Source organism: Mizuhopecten yessoensis, unplaced genomic scaffold (genome assembly GCF_002113885.1).
Source record: "Mizuhopecten yessoensis strain PY_sf001 unplaced genomic scaffold, ASM211388v2 scaffold7167, whole genome shotgun sequence".
Taxonomy (NCBI): domain Eukaryota; kingdom Metazoa; phylum Mollusca; class Bivalvia; order Pectinida; family Pectinidae; genus Mizuhopecten; species Mizuhopecten yessoensis.
Genome location: NW_018406914.1, coordinates 224,781 through 246,311, shown reverse-complemented (window position 1 = coordinate 246,311; position 21,531 = coordinate 224,781). Strand labels below are relative to the sequence as shown.

Genomic DNA, 21,531 nt, shown 5'->3' with positions numbered 1-21,531 from the left:
ATTACATGTTAATAACTTGATTGGAATTATAACCTTGAATTGACAGTTTGATACTTTGAAAATTTTGAGCCAGCCCTACCCCCAAGGGCTGTAGGGTGGGGCTCAAAGGAGTCAGTGTGCTAAAATTTCTTCATTTTCCTTGTTAAGAATCAGAGGTGCTAGTTTCAAATCCTTTTTAGTCTGAAATCTGTATGCTAGATATTGAGTAAGGTGGTTTTATTGTTTTTTGTCACTTTGAATAATATTTCTGTTCATGTTAAAAACAAAATCAACTCTCTGTATAAATATATCAGGTGACCGTTAAGGCCCATGGGCCTCTTGTTAGTGATTGTATTGGTTGTTTGAGGCATGTACAGTAATTTATGTTCATCTTGTGCATAAAGAATAGATCTTTCGATCCATGTGCGACATGTGTGTGAAAGTGACGATTTGTTTCTAAAATATCCGTTTGAAGTGTGACCTGGGCCATTTATTTCCCGCATAATATAGAGAATCGGGAGCGGGTCGCTTATTTCCCGCATATTATAGAGGGCCGGAGTTCTGACGTTGATCAATGACAGACCGATATAAAAAAAAGGCGATAAAACATCAGAATAATTCGGACTACCTGCATCCATGGTCCGTGGTACGGGTCCCTCCTTAAACAATTCTTGTTATCAGTATTTCTCAAGAAGTACCAGAGGAATCTTTCTCAAATTTTATATATTTTGAGACTTTTGAGACTGATCAGATAAACAACATGGCCAACAGGCAGCCATCTTGGTTTTTGATAGTAAGTTTGTTATCGCTATTTCTCATGAAATACCGGAGGGATCTTTCTCAAATTGTATATGTAGGTTCCCCTTGGTCCCTAGCTGTGCAGGGCAACTTTTGAGACTGATCAGATAAACAACATGGCCGACCGGCAGCCATCTTGGATTTTGAAAGTGAAAGTTTGTTATCGCTATTTCTCGGGAAGTATCAGAGGGATCTTTCTCAAATTTTATATGTAGGGTTTACTTGGTCCTTAGCTGTGCAGGTTTACTTTTGAGACTGATCATTTATACGAAATAGCCAACAGGTGGCCATCTTGAATTTCGATATTGAAAGTTTGTTATTGCTATTTCTCGTAAGTTATCAGAGGGATCTTTCTCAAATTTTATATGTAGCTTCCCCTTGGTCCTTAGCTGTGCAGGGCAACTTAAGAGACTGATCGGATAAACAACATGGCCGACAGGCAGCCATCTTGGATTTTGATAGTGAAAGTTTGTTATCGCTATTTCTCGAGAAGTAACAGAGGGATCTTTTTTAAATTTTATATGTAGGTTTCCCTTGGTAATTTTCTGTGCAGGGCAACTATTGAGACTGATCGGATAAACAACATGGCCGACAGGCTGCTATCTTGGATTTTGATAGTTTAGGTTTGTTACCGCTGTTTCTCCAGAAGAACGAGAGGGATCTTTCTTAAATTTTATATGTAGGTTCCCCTTGTTCCTAGCTGTGCAGGGCAACTTTTAAGACTGATCGGATAAACAACATGGCCTACAGGCTGCTATCTTCCATTTTGATACTTTAGGTTTGTTACCGCTATTGCTCCAGAAGAACTAGAGGGATCTTTCATAAATTTTATATGTAGGGTCCCCTTGGTCCTAGCTGTGCAGGGCAATTTAAGAGACTGATCAGATAAACAATATGGCCAACAGGCAGCCATCATGGATTTTGATAGTGAAAGTTTGTTATCGCTATTTTTCAGGAAGTACGGGAGGGATCTTTCTCAAATTTTAAATGTAGGTTCCCCTTGATCCCTCGTTGTGTATGTTATATTTTGAGACTGATCATAAAAACAAAATGGATTAAAAGAAGAACTAAACAGATCTTTCTCATATTGCAATGATCGATTCTATTTCTTTCACATTAAGTACTGTACTAGTAAATATGTAAAATGACAAACTCACTTTGAAGGTTGGCTTTCATACACATCAGTATTAAGTTTAGATCAAAAGTTACCTCAAGGTGCATTTACTGTTAACATGACTTGATCAAACAGATAAGAGGAAAGAAGAGAAAAGATCGAACTGACAAAGAACTAATGAAGATGGTACATTGGTGGGCGCCAAGATCCCTCTGGGATCTCTTGTTACCCTTGCAGAATTATCCCTGATAAATCAGGTCTGAATTACTTTGAAATAAAAAAAAAAAGGTTTATCAGCTATTTGAGAAAAGCTGTAGATAGGAAATCATCGTCACAACATAACTATACATGCACTGGAATGACACACAACTTTTAAACTTCTGTGGAATCTAGGAAACAACTTTATACAAATTCTATACAAATTCTGTTAGAGACAGTAATCAGCCTAGCTATTGGGCTGGGTCAAGATCTGTTATTGTGATATACCAGCTATCGTTATTGGTATTTGGCTGGGTCCAGATCAGTTATTGTGATATACCAGCTATCTTTATTAAAATTTGGCTGGGTCATGATCTATTATTGTGATATATGGTGATATACCAGCTATCATTATTGGTATTGGGCTGGGTCCAGACCTGTTATTGTGATATATACCAGCTATCGTTATTGGTGTTGGGCTGGGTCCAGATAAGTTATTGTTATATACCAGCTATCGTTATTGGTATTGGGCTGGGTCTAGATCTGTTATTGTGATATACTAGCTATCGTTATTGGTATTTGGCAGGTTTCCGATCAGTTATTGTGATATACCAGCTATCGTTATTGGTATTTGGCTGGGTCCAGATCTGTTATTTTGATATACCAGCTATCGTTATTGGTATTGGGCTGGGTCCAGATGAGTTATTGTAATATACCAGCTATCGTTATTGGTATTGGGCTGGGTCCAGACCCGTTATTGTGATATACCAGCTATCGTTATTGGTATTAGGCTGGGTCCAGATTTGTTATTGTGATATACCAGCTATCGTTATTGGTATTGGGCTGGGTCCAGACCTGTTATTGTGATATACCAGCTATTGTTATTGGTATTGGGCTGGGTCTAGATCTGTTATTGTGGTATGCCAGCTATCGTTATTGGTGTTGGGGTAAGTCCAGATCAGTTATGTTGATATACCAGCTATCGTTATTTGTATTGGGCTGGGTGCATATCTGTTATGGTGATATACCAGCTATCGTTATTGGTTTTAGGCTAGGTTCAGATCAGTTATTGTGATATACCAGCTATCATTATTGGTATTGGGCTGGGTCCAGACCTGTTATTGTGATATACCAGCTATGGTTATTGGTATTGGGCTGGGTCCAGATCTGTTATTGTGTATACCAGCTATCATTATTGGTATTTGGCTGGGTCCAGATATTTTATTGTGATACACATTACCGGCTATCGTTATTGGTGTTGGGCTAAGTCCAGATCAGTTATGTTGCTATACCGGCTATCGTTATTGGTGTTGGGCTGGGTCCAGATCAGTTATGTTGATATACCAGCTATCGTTATTGGTATTGGGCTGGGTCCAGATCTGTTATTGTGATATACCAGCTATCGTTATTGGTATTGGGCTGGGTCCAGATCTGTTATTGTGATATCCCAGCTATCGTTATTGGTGTTGGGCTGGGTCCAGATCAGTTATGTTGATATACCAGCTATCGTTCTTGGTATTGGGCTGGGTCCAGATCTGTTATTGTGATATCCCAGCTATCGTTATTGGTATTTGGCTGGGTCCAGATCTGTTATTGTACTATACCAGCTATCGTTATTGGTGTTGGGCTGGGTCCAGATCTGTTATTGTATATACCAGTTATCGTTATTGGTATTCTTTTGATAAACATATACTGTATTTGGCAGATTTTAAACTAAAACAAAAATATTCCAGGTCATTTATAAAGCCCCTTTTATCACTCTCCATGAGTTAAAATCATAGCTGGTAATGTAAGCATACTGTGACTAAATATTTTCATTCTCTTTCAGATGTCCTTGTTTGTTGGAGGATTTTTCCTGTCAAGGATTTCAAAGAAACGCTTTGTTAAAGACGTTTTGGTTGGTATCAAAACTACTTCCTAACCTTGTTGTATACAAATTGAAACATTCAGTGTGATACAGTCAAATAATTATTTTGTAAAGGCAAACTTGATTTTGGTGTGCAGGTTTTGTCGGTTCAAAGTGTCAAGACAAAAAAATGACCTTGATTGTGTCCCATAAATGCATGGACAATAAAGAGACATGCTTGTCGTAAATTGCCAAACAGTTAAGTGAGAAAGGCAAAGTGGTTTGTACAGTTATCTATGAACTTTTCATGATTGTTACCAGCAAATTAAAAATGTTGTTTAATACATGTTCAAATATGCATCTATGCTTCATTAGACATGTTTCTTGTTGTTATGATGCATCTTCATAAGTTTGTATATGAAAAGTCAAACTGAAGTAAACTGATTTTTGTCTTATAATTAGATGTGACTTAAGTGTCCCTTTTGTCAGCCATTTTGCATTAGTGCCACCTGGCTTGATTGTAACATTTCCAAGTTATTCCCAGTTAACCGCATTTCATAAAAAACATTTTTAATGATAATTTTATATAATTAAACTTACAAAATACCTGAAAGGAAATTGAATCAACAATAAACCATTCTTCTACCCCTGTACAAACACACTCAAACTCACATGTAAAAGATTAATCGTTTTTTACCAATGAATTTGATAACATTATCAACCAATCAAAATTAAAAGTTCATGATTTGCAAATGTTCAGCGGTCATTGTGTGCTCTGATTGATTTGACTGCAAATACATAATCCAAGCATAGTATCTTCTATAGAGGATATAAATGTATGGATATTTTTATCTTCTGACTTCACTTTCTAAATTTACCCCATTCCAACCCTTGTGACAGTTCATGTGTGTTTGAAGCCCCATTTAAGAATATTTTTTGGGAACAAGTTATTTTCCAGAAAAGAAATTGTAAGTAGATAGACTTAATAATTCAGTATGTCCAAAGAGCCACTTCTTGTTACAATTCCTTTAAATGTCCTAACTTTACTGAAAGCTTGTCCTGGAATAACAAGAATTATGTATATTAAGAGAATAACAGTCCAGAATATTCTGGTTCAGATCAGGATTGTACCGGTTCAAATCAGAACTGGTCCAGATCAGGTGTGTACTAGATTAGATCAGGACTGGTTCAGATGAGAAATGTACTGGTTCAGATGAGGACTGGTTTAAAACAGGAATGTACCGGTTCAGATTGGTTTAAATCAGAAATGTACTGGTTCAGATAAGAAATATATATACAAGATTAGATTAGGACTACTTCAAATGAGGAACTTACAACTGGTTCAGACCAAGACTGGTTTAACCAAGGAATGTACTGGTTCAGACCAAGACTGGTTTAACCAAGGAATTAACTGGTTCAGACCAAGACTGGTTTAACCAAGGAGTGTACTGGTTCAGACCAAGACTGGTTTAACCAAGGAATTTACTGGTTCAGACCAAGACTGGTTTAACCAAGGAATTTACTGGTTCAGAACAAGACTGGTTCAACCAAGGAATGTACTGGTTCAGACCAAGACTGGTTTAACCAAGGAATGTACTGGTTCAGACCAAGACTGGTTTAACCAAGGAATGTACTGGTTCAGACCAAGACTGGTTTAACCAAGGAATTTACTGGTTCAGAACAAGAAGATAGTGGGTCAGATTAAGACTGGTGCAAACCAGTAATATACTGGTTCAGATCAGGAATGTACTATAGCTCGTTCAGATAAGGACTAGTTCAGATTATAATTAGGAATTTGTCGGTTCACATCAAAGGGCTATTTCTTTACACTAAGATTTTAATTGTGTAAAACATTTGCATAAAGCCAAAAACAGGTTTCTGTTTTTACCTAAAACCCCTACTTTTTCATAGTTTAAGTTTTTAACCAATTTCAGACAAGCCCTATTAACATGGAGTTTCTTTTGCTATACAGTTTATGTAAAAACAAAGTTAAAACATTTCTCTACCTAGCAACCTAACATTTTTCAGAAATCGAACCATGAAACAGACAAATCACCTTATTAGGTTTACTTGTTCATGAAATAAGATATGTTTCTTTAAGAAGAAAAATTCCATTGCAGAATGTGCCAACCAAAGAGGAGATGTTGGCAGCAGGGATTGATATAGATACAGATTTGGCCTCAGCAGAGTTGGAAGAAGAATTAAAGGTACCTATAGTAGAAATTGGAGATAAAAAGACCTCCCTTACAATGATCAGTTGACCAAGTTAAAAAGATTTTCAGACAACAGCAAAGTTTTTATGTTTGCAGTTGTAAGCCTTATACAGCTGTATCTATGATGGTAACTTAAAACATACCAACAAGTGAAGCTGGCATTAAAGAAACAAATATGTGTAATTCTAGGAATGTTAACATACATATATACGTAGAAAACCATGCTGATCATTCTATGGGAGAAAACTTAAAGGTTTCAAACAATGTAAGCTTTTGTATATATTACATCACCTTCAGAAGTCCAGCATGGAGAAAGTGCGTGATGTTGTTGTGAGTTAAAGATCATATGGAGATCTCTCCATCGTAAGTAAGGAGAGATCTAGTAAGGAGAGAGATCTCCATCGTAAGTAACGAGAGAGATCTCCATCTTAAGTAAAGAGAGATCTCCATCATAAGTAAGGAGAGATATCTCCATTGTAAGTAATGAGAGAGATCTCCATCATAAGTGAGGAGAGATATCCCCTTCATAAGTGAGGAGAGATATCTCCATCATAAGTGAGGAGAGATATCTCTATCATAAGTGAGGAGAGAGATCTCCATTGTTAGTAACGAGAGAGATCTCCATCATAAGCGAGGAGAGAGATCTCCATCATAAGCGAGGAGAGAGATCTACATCATAAGTATGGAGAGATATCTTCATAAGTAAGGGGAGAGATCTCCATCATAAGTGAGGAGAGATAACTCCATCATAATTGAGGAGAGATATCACCATTGTAAGTAACTAGAGAGATCTCCATCATAAGTAACGAGAGAGGGAGAGATATCCCCTTCATAAGTGAGGGGAGATATCTCCATCATAAGTGAGGAGAGCTATCACCATTGTAAGTAACGAGAGATCTCCATCATAAGTAACGAGAGAGATCTCAATCATAAGTGAGGAGAGATATCTCCATGATAAGTGAGGAGAGAGATCTCCATTCTAAGTAACGAGAGAGATCTCCATCATTGGTGAGGAGAGATATCTCCATCATAAGTGAGGAGAGAGATCTCCATTGTTAGTAACGAGAGAGATCTCCATCATAAGCGAGGAGAGAGATCTACATCATAAGTATGGAGAGATATCTTCATAAGTAAGTAAGGAGAGAGATGTCCATCATAAGTGAGGAGAGATAACTCCATCATAATTGAGGAGAGATATCACCATTGTAAGTAACTAGAGAGATCTCCATCATAAGTAAGGAGAGATATCCCCATTGTAAGTAATGAGAGAGATCGCCATCATAAGTGAGGAGAGATATCTCCATAATTAGGTAAGGAGAAAGATCTCCATCATTAGTGAGGAGAGAGATCACCATTGTAAGAAACGAGAGAGATCTCCATCATAAGTAAGGAGAGATATCTCCATTGTAAGTAACGAGGGAGATCTCCATCATAAGTGAGGATAGATATCTCCATCATAATTGAGGAGAGATATCACCATTGTAAGTAACTAGAGAGATCTCCATCATAAGTAAGGAGAGATCTCTCCATTGTAAGTAATGAGAGAGATCTCCATCCTAAGTGAGGAGAGATATCCCCTTCATAAGTGAGGAGAGATATCTCTATCATAAGTGAGGAGAGATATCTTCATCATAAGTGAGGAGAGATATCTCTATCATAAGTGAGGAGAGAGATCTCTATCATAAGTGAGGAGAGATATCTCCATAATTAGGTAAGGAGAAAGATCTCCATCATAAGTGAAGAGAGATATCCCCTTCATAAGTGAGGAGAGATATCTCCATAATTAGGTAAGGAGAAAGATCTCCATCATAAGTGAAGAGAGATATCCCCTTCATAAGTGAGGAGAGATATCTCCATAAGTAAGTAACGAGAGAGATCTCCATTATAAGTGAGGAGAGATATCTTCATGATAAGTGAGGATAGAGATCTCCATCAAAAGTGAGGAGAGATATCTCCATCATAATTGAGGAGAGATATCACCATTGTAAGTAACTAGAGAGATCTCCATCATAAGTAACGAGAGATATCTCAATCATAAGTGAGGAGAGATATCTCCATAATTAGGTAAGGAGAAAGATCTCCATCATAAGTGAAGAGAGATATCCCCTTCATAAGTGAGGAGAGATATCTCCATCATAAGGGAGGAGAGAGATCTCCATCATAAGCGAGGAGAGAGATCTCCATCATAAGTAAGGAGAGATATCCCCATTGTAAGTAATGAGAGAGATCTCCATCCTAAGTGAGGAGAGATATCCCCTTCATAAGTGAGGAGAGATATCGCCATCATAAGTGAGGAGAGATATCTCCATAAGTAAGGAACGAGAGAGATCTCCATGATAAGTGAGGAGAGAGATCTCCATTCTAAGTAACGAGAGAGATCTCCATCATAAGCGAGGAGAGAGATCTACATCATAAGTATGGAGAGATATCTTCACAAGTAAGTAAGGAGAAAGATCTCCATCATAAGTGAAGAGAGATATCCCCTTCATAAGTGAGGAGAGATATCTCCATCATAAGTGAGGAGAGATAACTCCATCATAATTGAGGAGAGATATCACCATTGTAAGTAACTAGAGAGATCTCCATCATAAGTAAGGAGAGATATCCCCATTGTAAGTAATGAGAGAGATCTCTATCATAAGTGAGGAGAGAGATCTCCATCAAAAGTGAGGAGAGATATCTCCATCATAATTGAGGAGAGATATCACCATTGTAAGTAACTAGAGAGATCTCCATCATAAGTAAGGAGAGATATCCCCATTGTAAGTAATGAGAGAGATCTCTATCATAAGTGAGGAGAGAGATCTCCATGATAAGTGAGGAGAGAGATCTCCATCATTAGTGAGGAGAGATATCTTCATAAGTAAGGGGAGAGATCTCCATCATAAGTGAGAAGAGATATCTCCATCATAAGTGAGGAGAGAGGTCTCCATCAAAAGTAAGGAGAGCGATCTCCATCATAAGTGAGGAGAAAGTCCTCCATCGTAAGTAAGGAGAGATATCTTCATAAGTAAGTAAGGAAAGAGATGTCCATCATAAGTGAGGAGAGATAACTCCATCATAATTGAGGAGAGATCACCATTGTAAGTAACGAGAGATCTCCATCATAAGTAACGAGAGATATCTCAATCATAAGTGAGGAGAGATATCTCTATCATAAGTGAGGAGAGATATCTCCATTGTAAGTAACGAGGGAGATCTCCATCATAAGTGAGGAGAAAGTCCTCCATCGTAAGTAAGGAGAGATATCTTCATAAGTAAGGGGAGAGATCTCCATCATAAGTGAGAAGAGATATCTCCATCATAAGTGAGGAGAGATAACTCCATCATAATTGAGGAGAGATATCACCATTGTAAGTAACTAGAGAGATCTCCATCATAAGTAACGAGAGAGGGAGAGATATCCCCTTCATAAGTGAGGAGAGATATCTCCATAAGTAAGTAACGAGAGAGATCTCCATGATAAGTGAGGAGAGAGATCTCCATGATAAGTGAGGAGAGAGATCTCCATCATGAGTAACGAGAGAGATCTCCATCAGAAGGGAGGAGAGATATCTTCATAAGTAAGTAAGGAGAGAGATGTCCATCATAAGTGAGGAGAGATAACTCCATCATAATTGAGGAGAGATATCACCATTGTAAGTAACTAGAGAGATCTCCATCATAAGTAACGAGAGAGGGAGAGATATCCCCTTCATAAGTGAGGGGAGATATCTCCATCATAAGTGAGGAGAGCTATCACCATTGTAAGTAACGAGAGAGATCTACATCATAAGTGAGGAGAGATATCTCTATCATAAGTGAGGAGAGAGATCTCCATTGTTAGTAACGAGAGAGATCTCCATCATTGGTGAGGAGAGATATCTCCATCATAAGTGAGGAGAGAGGTCTCCATCAAAAGTAAGGAGAGCGATCTCCATCATAAGTGAGGAGAGATATCTCCATCATAATTGAGGAGAGATATCACCATTGTACTCCATCAAAAGTAAGGAGAGCGAAAGTAACGAGAGAGATCTCCATCATAAGTGAGGAGAGAGATCTCCATCATAAGTGAGGAGAGATATCTTCATAAGTAAGTAGGGAGAGAGATCTCCATCATAAGTGAGGAGAGAGATCTCCATCATTAGTGAGGAGAGATATCTTCATCATAAGTGAGGAGAGATATCTCCATCATAAGTGAGGAGAGAGATCTCCATCAAAAGTGAGGAGAGATATCTCCATCATAAGTGAGGAGAGAGATCTCCATTGTAAGTAACGAGAGAGATCTTCATCATAAGTGAGGAGAGATATCTACATACGTAAGTAGGGAGAGAGATCTCCATCATAAGTAACGAGAGAGATCTCCATTATAAGTGAGGAGAGAGATCTCGATCATTAGTGAGGAGATAGATCTCCATCATAAAAGAGGAAAGAGATCTCCATTATAAGTGAGGAGAGAGATCTCGATCATTAGTGAGGAGATAGATCTCCATCATAAAAGAGGAAAGAGATCTCCATTATAAGTGAGGAGAGATATCTTCATCATAAGTATGGAGAGATATCTTCATAAGAAAGGAGAAAGATCTCCATCATAAGCGAGGAGAGAGATCTCCATCATTAGTGAGGAGAGATATCTTCATCATAAGTGAGGAGAGATATCTCCATCATAATTGAGGAGAGATATCACCATTGTAAGTAACTAGAGAGATCTCCATCATAAGTATGGAGAGATATCTTCATAAGTAAGGAGAAAGATCTCCATCATAAGTGAAGAGAGAGATCTCCATTGTAAGTAACGAGAGAGATCTCCATCATAAGTGAGGAGAGAGATCTCCATCATAAGTGAGGAGAGAGATCTCCATCATAAGTGAGGAGAGAGATCTCCATCATAAGTGAGGAGAGAGATCTCCATCATAAGTGAGGAGAGAGATCTCCATCATAAGTGAGGAGAGAGATCTCCATCATAAGTGAGGAGAGAGATCTCCATCATAAGTGAGGAGAGAGATCTCCATCATAAGTGAGGAGAGAGATCTCCATCATAAGTGAGGAGAGAGATCTCCATCATAAGTGAGGAGAGATATCTCCATCATAAGTGAGGAGAGAGATCTCCATCATAAGTGAGGAGAGAGATCTCCATCATAAGTGAGGAGAGAGATCTCCATCATAAGTGAGGAGAGAGATCTCCATCATAAGTGAGGAGAGAGATCTCCATCATAAGTGAGGAGAGAGATCTCCATCATAAGTGAGGAGAGAGATCTCCATCATAAGTGAGGAGAGAGATCTCCATCATAAGTGAGGAGAGAGATCTCCATCATAAGTGAGGAGAGAGATCTCCATCATAAGTGAGGAGAGAGATCTCCATCATAAGTGAGGAGAGAGATCTCCATCATAAGTGAGGAGAGAGATCTCCATCATAAGTGAGGAGAGAGATCTCCATCATAAGTGAGGAGAGAGATCTCCATCATAAGTGAGGAGAGAGATCTCCATCATAAGTGAGGAGAGAGATCTCCATCATAAGTGAGGAGAGAGATCTCCATCATAAGTGAGGAGAGAGATCTCCATCATAAGTGAGGAGAGAGATCTCCATCATAAGTGAGGAGAGAGATCTCCATCATAAGTGAGGAGAGAGATCTCCATCATAAGTGAGGAGAGAGATCTCCATCATAAGTGAGGAGAGAGATCTCCATCATAAGTGAGGAGAGAGATCTCCATCATAAGTGAGGAGAGAGATCTCCATCATAAGTGAGGAGAGAGATCTCCATCATAAGTGAGGAGAGAGATCTCCATCATAAGTGAGGAGAGAGATCTCCATCATAAGTGAGGAGAGAGATCTCCATCATAAGTGAGGAGAGAGATCTCCATCATAAGTGAGGAGAGAGATCTCCATTGTAAGTAACGAGAGAGATCTCCATCATAAGTGAGGAGAGAGATCTCCATCATAAGTGAGGAGAGAGATCTCCATCATAATTGAGGAGAGATCACCATTGTAAGTAAGGAGAGAGATCTCCATCATAAGTGAGGAGAGAGATCACCATTGTAAGTAACGAGAGAGATCTCCATCATAAGTGAGGAGAGAGATCACCATTGTAAGTAACGAGAGAGATCTCCATCATAAGTGAGGAGAGATATCTCCATAAGTAAGTAACGAGAGAGATCTCCATGATAAGTGAGGAGAGAGATCTCCATTGTAAGTAACGAGAGAGATCTCCATCATAAGTGAGGAGAGAGATCTCCATCATAAGTGAGGAGAGAGATCACCATTGTAAGTAACGAGAGAGATCTCCATCATAAGTGAGGAGAGAGATCTCCATTGTAAGTAACGAGAGAGATCTCCATCATAAGTGAGGAGAGAGATCTCCATCATAAGTGAGGAGAGAGATCACCATTGTAAGTAACGAGAGAGATCTCCATCATAAGTGAGGAGAGAGATCACCATTGTAAGTAACGAGAGAGATCTCCATCATAAGTGAGGAGAGATATCTCCATAAGTAAGTAAGGAGAGAGATCTCCATGATAAGTGAGGAGAGAGATCTCCATTGTAAGTAAGGAGAGAGATCTCCATCATAAGTGAGGAGAGAGATCTCCATCATAAGTGAGGAGAGAGATCACCATTGTAAGTAACGAGAGAGATCTCCATCATAAGTGAGGAGAGAGATCACCATTGTAAGTAACGAGAGAGATCTCCATCATAAGTGAGGAGAGAGATCACCATTGTAAGTAACGAGAGAGATCTCCATCATAAGTAACGAGAGAGATCTCCATCATAAGTGAGGAGAGAGATCTCCATCATAAGTGAGGAGAGAGATCTCCATCATAAGTGAGGAGAGAGATCACCATTGTAAGTAACGAGAGAGATCTCCATCATAAGTAACGAGAGAGATCTCCATCATAAGTGAGGAGAGAGATCTCCATCATAAGTGAGGAGAGAGATCTCCATCATAAGTGAGGAGAGAGATCTCCATCATAAGTGAGGAGAGAGATCTCCATCATAAGTGAGGAGAGAGATCTCCATCATAAGTGAGGAGAGAGATCTCCATCATAAGTGAGGAGAGAGATCTCCATCATAAGTGAGGAGAGAGATCTCCATCATAAGTGAGGAGAGAGATCTCCATCATAAGTGAGGAGAGATATCTCCATGATAAGTGAGGAGAGAGATCTCCATCATAAGTGAGGAGAGAGATCTCCATCATAAGTGAGGAGAGAGATCTCCATCATAAGTGAGGAGAGAGATCTCCATCATAAGTGAGGAGAGAGATCTCCATCATAAGTGAGGAGAGAGATCTCCATCATAAGTGAGGAGAGAGATCTCCATCATAAGTGAGGAGAGAGATCTCCATCATAAGTGAGGAGAGAGATCTCCATCATAAGTGAGGAGAGAGATCTCCATCATAAGTGAGGAGAGAGATCTCCATCATAAGTGAGGAGAGAGATCTCCATCATAAGTGAGGAGAGAGATCTCCATCATAAGTGAGGAGAGAGATCTCCATCATAAGTGAGGAGAGAGATCTCCATCATAAGTGAGGAGAGAGATCTCCATCATAAGTGAGGAGAGAGATCTCCATCATAAGTGAGGAGAGAGATCTCCATCATAAGTGAGGAGAGAGATCTCCATCATAAGTGAGGAGAGATATCTTCATAAGTAAGTAAGGAGAGAGATCTCCATCATAAGTGAGGAGAGAGATCTCCATCATAAGTGAGGAGAGAGATCTCCATCATAAGTGAGGAGAGAGATCTCCATCATAAGTGAGGAGAGAGATCTCCATCATAAGTGAGGAGAGAGATCTCCATCATAAGTGAGGAGAGAGATCTCCATCATAAGTGAGGAGAGAGATCTCCATCATAAGTGAGGAGAGAGATCTCCATCATAAGTGAGGAGAGAGATCTCCATCATAAGTGAGGAGAGAGATCTCCATCATAAGTGAGGAGAGAGATCTCCATCATAAGTGAGGAGAGAGATCTCCATCATAAGTGAGGAGAGAGATCTCCATCATAAGTGAGGAGAGAGATCTCCATCATAAGTGAGGAGAGAGATCTCCATCATAAGTGAGGAGAGAGATCTCCATCATAAGTGAGGAGAGAGATCTCCATCATAAGTGAGGAGAGAGATCTCCATCATAAGTGAGGAGAGAGATCTCCATCATAAGTAAGGAGAGAGATCTCCATCATAAGTGAGGAGAGAGATCTCCATCATAAGTGAGGAGAGAGATCTCCATCATAAGTGAGGAGAGAGATCTCCATCATAAGTGAGGAGAGAGATCTCCATCATAAGTGAGGAGAGAGATCTCCATCATAAGTGAGGAGAGAGATCTCCATCATAAGTGAGGAGAGAGATCTCCATCATAAGTGAGGAGAGAGATCTCCATCATAAGTGAGGAGAGAGATCTCCATCATAAGTGAGGAGAGAGATCTCCATCATAAGTGAGGAGAGAGATCTCCATCATAAGTGAGGAGAGAGATCTCCATCATAAGTGAGGAGAGAGATCTCCATCATAAGTGAGGAGAGAGATCTCCATCATAAGTGAGGAGAGAGATCTCCATCATAAGTGAGGAGAGAGATCTCCATCATAAGTGAGGAGAGAGATCTCCATCATAAGTGAGGAGAGAGATCTCCATCATAAGTGAGGAGAGAGATCTCCATCATAAGTGAGGAGAGAGATCTCCATCATAAGTGAGGAGAGAGATCTCCATTGTAAGTAAGTAAGGAGAGAGATTTTTATCATAAGTAAGGAGAGATATCTCCATCGTAAGTAAGGGAAGATCTCTCCATCATAAGTGAGGAGAGAGATCTCCTTTGTAAGTAAGTAAGGAGAGAGATCTCCATCATAAGTGAGGAGAGAGATCTCCATCATAAGTGAGGAGAGATCTCTCCATCATAAGTGAGGAGAGAGATCTCCATTGTAAGTAATGAGAGAGATCTCCATCATAAGTGAGGAGAGAGATCTCAATCATAAGTGAGGAGAGAGATCTCCATCATAAGTGAGGAGATATCTCCATGATAAGTGAGGAGAGAGATCTCCATCATAAGTGAGGAGAGAGATCTCCATCATAAGTGAGGAGAGATATCTCCATGAGTAAGTAAGGAGAAAGATCTCCATCATAATTAAGGAGAGAGATCTCCATCGTAAGTAACGAGAGAGATCTCCATCGTAAGTAAAAAGAGAGATTTCCATCGCTAGTAAGGAGAGAGATCTCCATCGTAAGTGAGGAGAGAGATCTCCATCGTAAGTAACAAAAGAGATCTCCATCATAACTAAGGAGAGAGATATCCATCATAACTAAGGAGAGAGATCTCCATCGTAAGTGAGGAGAGAGATCTCCATCATAAGTGATGAGAGAGATCTCCATCGTAAGTAAAGAGAGAGATCTCCATTAGTAAGTAAGGAGAGAGATCCCCATAAATAAGTAAGGGAAGATATCTCCATCATAGGTAAGGAGAGATCGAGTAAGGAGAGAGATCTCCATCGTAAGTAAGGAGAGAGATCTCCATCACAAGTAACGAAAGAGATCTCCATCATGAGTAAAGAGAGATCTTCATCATAAGTGAGGAGAGAAAACTCCATCATAAGTAAGGAGAGAGATCTCCATCGTAAGTAAGGGAAGATCACTCCATCATAAGTTAGTAGAGATATCTCAATCATAATTAAGGAGAGAGATCTCAATCATATACTTACGAGAGAGATCTCCATCGTAAGTAAGTAGAGATCTAGTAAGAAGAGAGATCTCCATCATAATTAAGGAGAGAGATCTCCATCGTAAGTAATGTGAGTGATCTCCATCCTAAGTAATGAGAGATCTCCATCGTAAGTAACAAAAGAGATCTCCATCATGAGTAAAGAGAGATCTCCATGATAAGTGTGAGAGATCTCCATCGTAAGTAAAGAGATCTCCATTGTAAGTAAGGAGAGAGATATACATCATAACTAAGGAGAGAGATCTCCATCGTAAGTGAGGAGAGAGATCTCCATCATAAAAGAGGAGAGAGATCTCCATTATAAGTGAGGAGAGAGATCTCCATCGTAAGTAAGGAGATATCTTGTAAGGAGAGAGATCACCATCATAAGTAAAGAGAGATATCTCCATTAGTAAGTAATTAGAGAGATCTCCATAAATAAGTAAGGGAAGAGATCTCCATCGAAGGTAAGAAGAGATCTAGTAAGGAGAGAGATCTCCATCATAAGTAAGGAGAGAGATCTCCATTACAAGTAACGAAAGAGATCTCCATCATGAATAAAGAGAGATCTTCATCATAAGTGAGGAGAGAGATCTCCATCATAAGTGAGGAGAGAGATCTCCATCATAAGTAAGGAGAGAGATCTCCATCGTGAGTAAGGGAAGATCTATCCATCATAAGTTAGTAGAGATATCTCCATCATAAGTGAGGAGAGAGATCTCAATCATAATTAAGGAGAGAGATCTCCATCATATACTTACGAGAGATATCTCCATCGCAAGTAAGGAGAGATCTAGTATGGAGAGAGATCTCCATCGTAAGGAGAGATCTAGTAAGAAGAGAAATCTCCATCATATTTAAGGAGAGAGATCTCTATCGTAAGTAACGAGAGATCTCCATTGTAAGTAAGAGAGATCTCCATCGTAACTAACGAAAGAGATCTCCATCATGAATAAAAAGAGATCTCCATCCTAAGTGAGGAGTGAGATCTTCATCATAAGCAAGGAGAGATCTACATTGTAAGTAAGGAGAGAGAGATCACCATCATGAGTAAAGAGAGATCTCCATCATCAGTGAGGAGAGATCTCCATCATAATTAAGGAAAGAGATCTCCATCATATACTTACGAGAGAGATCTCCATCGTAAGTAAGGAGAGATCTAGTAAGAAGAGAGATCTCCATCATGTTTAAGGAGAGAGATCTCCATCGTAAGTAACGAGAGATCTCCAACATAAGAAAAGAGAGATCTCCATCGTTAGTAACAAAAGAGATCTCCATCATGAGTAAAGAGAGATCTCCATGATAAGTGAGAGAGATCTCCATCGTAAGTAACAAGAGAGATTTATCGTAAGTAAAGAGAGATCTCCATCGTAACTAATGAAAGAGATCTCCATCTTGAGTAAAAAGAGATCTTCATCATAAGCAAGGAGAGAGATCTTCATCGTAAGATATGCTAGATGTGAATAATCTTTCCTGTTGCCATTTTGAGATGTACATACCAGATGGTTTGTTTAAGTTTAAATCCAAATTCAAACCTTGTTGAAACTATTTTGTTATAATTTTATCCAGCTCATGTAATCTCGTTTGCATTGTAAATTGCTATACTAAAAGGCAACAACTATCTGAAATTGCTCTACTAAAAGGCAACTACTATATTATATTGCCATACTATAAGGCATTATATCTACTATCTTATATTGCTGTACTATAAGGCATTATATCTACTATCTTATGTTTCTCTACTATAAGGCAACTACTATCTTATATTGCTCCACTATAAGGCAACTACTATCTTATGTTTTTCTACTATAATGCAACTACTATCTTATGTTTCTCTACTATAAGGCAACTACTATCAGAAATTGTTCTAGCTTACATTTCTCTGCCAAAAAATGACATTGTCTTGTTTACACTAAATGCTGTTCAATGATGTTAAATGCCACTTTCAAGATAGGTCATACTGACCACATAGTTAATAGTTCACTTGATTATAACAAATATCAGAGAGTCCAACACATTGTTTATAACTAACCATTGTGACAGTGTCAGTGTTTTTAGATTTGAACAATGAAACATTCAGATCAACTTCATAGTAGAACTTCCAGTAAAGACAACTATATGGTAGAAAAAATGAAGGGAAAACAATAGAGATTTGAAAACTGTTTGGTTTTTGTGGCATGATATTTATGTGTGCTTTATATGATAGAATGCATTCTTTTTCGTTAACAGAATATAAAGAAATCTCTTAACACCGAGGACTGGGAAAACGTACCCATCACTAAGTGACATGTAATCGTGGCTTTACCCGGGTAATGGTACGGAGGACTGGGAAAACGTGCCCATCACTAAGTGACATGTAATCGTGGCTTTACCCGGGTAATGGTACAGAGGACAGGGTCTGGACTGGGTCACGCTGCTGAGCTAACACTGGGACCAAATTCTTCAATGCTGCAACCCTTTAAAGGCATATTTGATCAAAATATCAAATTGAAGCTCAACTGAAATTATTGCCTCCCCTTATTGAAACGCTTCCCTTAGACTTTTACTGGGTAGTATAATTTAGACTTGTTTGTCTGTTTGAGGATGAGACAGATGTCTGAAAAATGTGTATGCAGTGTAACAGAGATTAAATTCTTGTAAGTGATCTTGAAAATCTAATATGGTGACAAGGAAGTTTGTAACTGTGATAAATATTGCCTATGTTACATGTTCCGTATCACACGTGCTTGTATGTTACAGGAAGTGGTTGTGTGGTCAGATATATAACCTATCGTATTTGACCTGATACTCCCTCAGCCTCAGTTTGCTCTCACAAAATCGTGTAAATGTGGTGCATTTATAACTAAATATAAAGAAACATTTGTTTCTTGCTTTCCCAGCATAAGTTAGAATGACTTTCTCAATGTTCTTTCTTTAGGTATTTAAGATAAGCAATATTTATATATTTATGTCTGAAAAAATAAAGTTTATAACAGAATTTTACAGAATATGAAGCACCTACATGTCTATTTTTGAGCGGTGCATTGAAAACGGTCATTATTCTCTTTTGCCTAAATGTAATGCTTAGGTAAAGAACATTCATGAATTGCTGGTTTCTTTCAGAAAAAATGCATGTATTTCCTTTATAACAATGGCTCTGGATTTCTCATCTTGACAATGTAAGAATATTTTGATTGATATATATATAAGTTTTTGAGCGACTTATGCAAGCTTCATCTCTTTAAAAAAGCAAGATTGAAGTTTTAAATGACAGGTGGGCTTATTAGGTGAAATAGGATACTGCATAGTTTTTATTTTACTCAAGGTATATTTTCATGGTTATGAGGGAATATACAAGTGTATGAATTTCATGCAGTGTTGAATTTTTAGGTCACCTGAGACAAAGTCTCAAGTGACCTATTGCGATCGCCTTTTGTCCGGCGTCGTGCGTCCGTAAACAATTTACATTTTCGACTTCTTCTCCAAAACCCCTGAACCAGTTTCAATGAAATTTTGCAGAAACCTTCCATGGCCAAAGGTCAACAAAAATAGTTGACGGTTTGGTCCCCGGCCCCCAGGGGCCTGAGGGGCAGGGCCAAAAAGGGTCAAATTGACTAAAATTTCAAAAATCTTCTTCTCAAGACCAAGATATGGTAGAATCAAATACTCTTCATAGATGGAAGGGTGTTAAGGTGCTTTACCAAAATTGTGAATTTCTTGACCCTGGGGTCACACGTTTTCCCCTGGGGAGGGGGTAAATTTTATTATAGTTTATATAGGGAAATTACATTTTGGACCAACATTTGGTTAATTACCATTGTAAGTAATTAAATTTAGGTTAGCATTATCAGTATTGGATAGCAGTTTGATGGTATGCACATATGAGCCCTGACTGACCCCACAGGGCTGATGGTTGGGGCCAAAAAGGGTTGAATTGACTGAAATTAAAAAAAATAATCTTCTCAAAGACCCAGATATGGTAGAATCAAACACTCTTCATAGATGGAAGGGTCTTAAGGTTTATGACCCTAGGGTCTCACGTTTACCCCCTGGGGAAGGAGGGGGGGCAAAATTGAATATGGTTTATAATGACAAATGATACTTTGAATATTACATGTTAATAACTTGATTGGAATTATAACCCTGAGTTGACAGTTTGATACTTGAAAATTTTGAGCCAGCCTTACCCCCAAGGGCTGTAGGGTGGGGCCCAAAGGAGTCAGTGTGCTAAAATTTCTTCATTTTCCTTGTTTAGAATCAGAGGTGCTAGTTTCAAATACTTTTTAGTCTTAAATATGTATGCTAGATATTGAATAAGGTGGTTTTATTGTTTTTTGTCACTGAATAATATTTCTGTTCGTGTTAAAAACAAAATCAACTCTCTGTATAAATATATCAGGTGACCATTAAGGCCCATGGGCCTCTTGTTATGTTAAGAATAATAGGTATGTAGTGTATCATGACTGGAAATGTTTGTCATTGTGTTAAAGTTGTAACAGTGATACAACAACAAAAACAACCACAAATCTTTACCATATTTACAGTAAACATAAACTTTGATGTAATCTGTATGATTTAGATTGAGGATGATTGCCGAGAATATGCGTGATATTTTTATCCTGTCATGGGAGAAAACGATGTACGAAAAAATAACATCTATGTGATAGATGATGCATGATAATATTTATTTGGAATTTAAAATAAAAATCTGTTGTTGAATTGAAAATCTGATGACTTCATGTTGATATTAGTTTTAAGCCAACCATCATCAGATGGTGAGCTATTCAAATCACCCTGCATTCGTGTTTTGTCATCCGTCCGTTATTCCGTCCGGCCTTGAACAATTCTTGTTAGCACTATTTCTCGGAAAGTACTGAAGGGATCTTTCTCAAATCTCACATGTAGGTTCCCCATGGTCCTTAGTTATGCAAATGAATTTTAGGGCTAATCACAAAACCAAGATGGATGACAGCCAGCCATCTTGAATTTGAGAGTTCAAGTTTGAAGGGGCCTCATGGTCCCTAGTTATGCATATTGTTTTTAGCTCACCTGGGCCAAAGACATTTTGACTGAATTTGATCTGGAGCATCATTAGCCAAAGGATTCTCAATTTTGCAATAACTGAGGGTATGACCCCACCTGGGGGCAAAGGGATGGTCCAAATAGGGGGAAAATAAGTAAATCTTCAAAATTTGGTCTAATGCGTGCCCCAAGTTTGTATAAACTGAAAGTGTAGCCCCCCCTGGGGGCCCAATAGGGGAAATAGAGGAAAATATTTCTTCTGTTCAAATAAATGGATTTAAACCAAATGTGGTCTGAAGCATGCTTAGGGAAAATCAATGAATATGGTGCAGAAGGGTGGGGCTCATTAGGGAAAATAAAGGAAAAAATTCAAGAACCAACATTGTTTGAGATCATCTTTGGGATTCAAGTTTTCATGAATAAAGTTTCATTATGGGTGAAATATGATGCTTTGAGATCATGTGCATGTAAAAATGTACAGCGTAAAAACATACACGTGTTACCTACTTAAACGCAATTAAAATATTCAATTTACTCATTTAAATATGAGGTAAAATTTGGACATAGTTGGGTTTAAAAAGATTTGTTGTGAATCTTTTTCTAGCCCACCTTCCACCCTATGAGACACTTTCTTATAAAGAAATTGTGGAAATGGAAAACCTTGGTGTAAACTCATTTGCATATTTGTTGCTTTGCATCAAATAAAATTCTGTATAATTAACAAATGGAAAGG

General features: G+C 38.5%; 1 protein-coding gene across 1 annotated transcript in view; it reads left to right on the top strand.

The window, feature by feature from the left end:
• LOC110453196 overlaps nucleotides 1-19,258 on the top strand; it is a 35,955-nt gene extending 16,697 nt beyond the window's left edge. Inside the window, exons 2-4 of the mRNA XM_021502049.1 lie at nucleotides 3,918-3,986; nucleotides 6,056-6,142; nucleotides 18,027-19,258. Coding sequence (XP_021357724.1) covers nucleotides 3,918-3,986; nucleotides 6,056-6,142; nucleotides 18,027-18,083 — 213 coding nt within the window. The 3' untranslated portion in view covers nucleotides 18,084-19,258. The remainder of the gene's footprint in view (nucleotides 1-3,917; nucleotides 3,987-6,055; nucleotides 6,143-18,026) is intronic.
• Nucleotides 19,259-21,531: the final 2,273 nt, after the last annotated feature.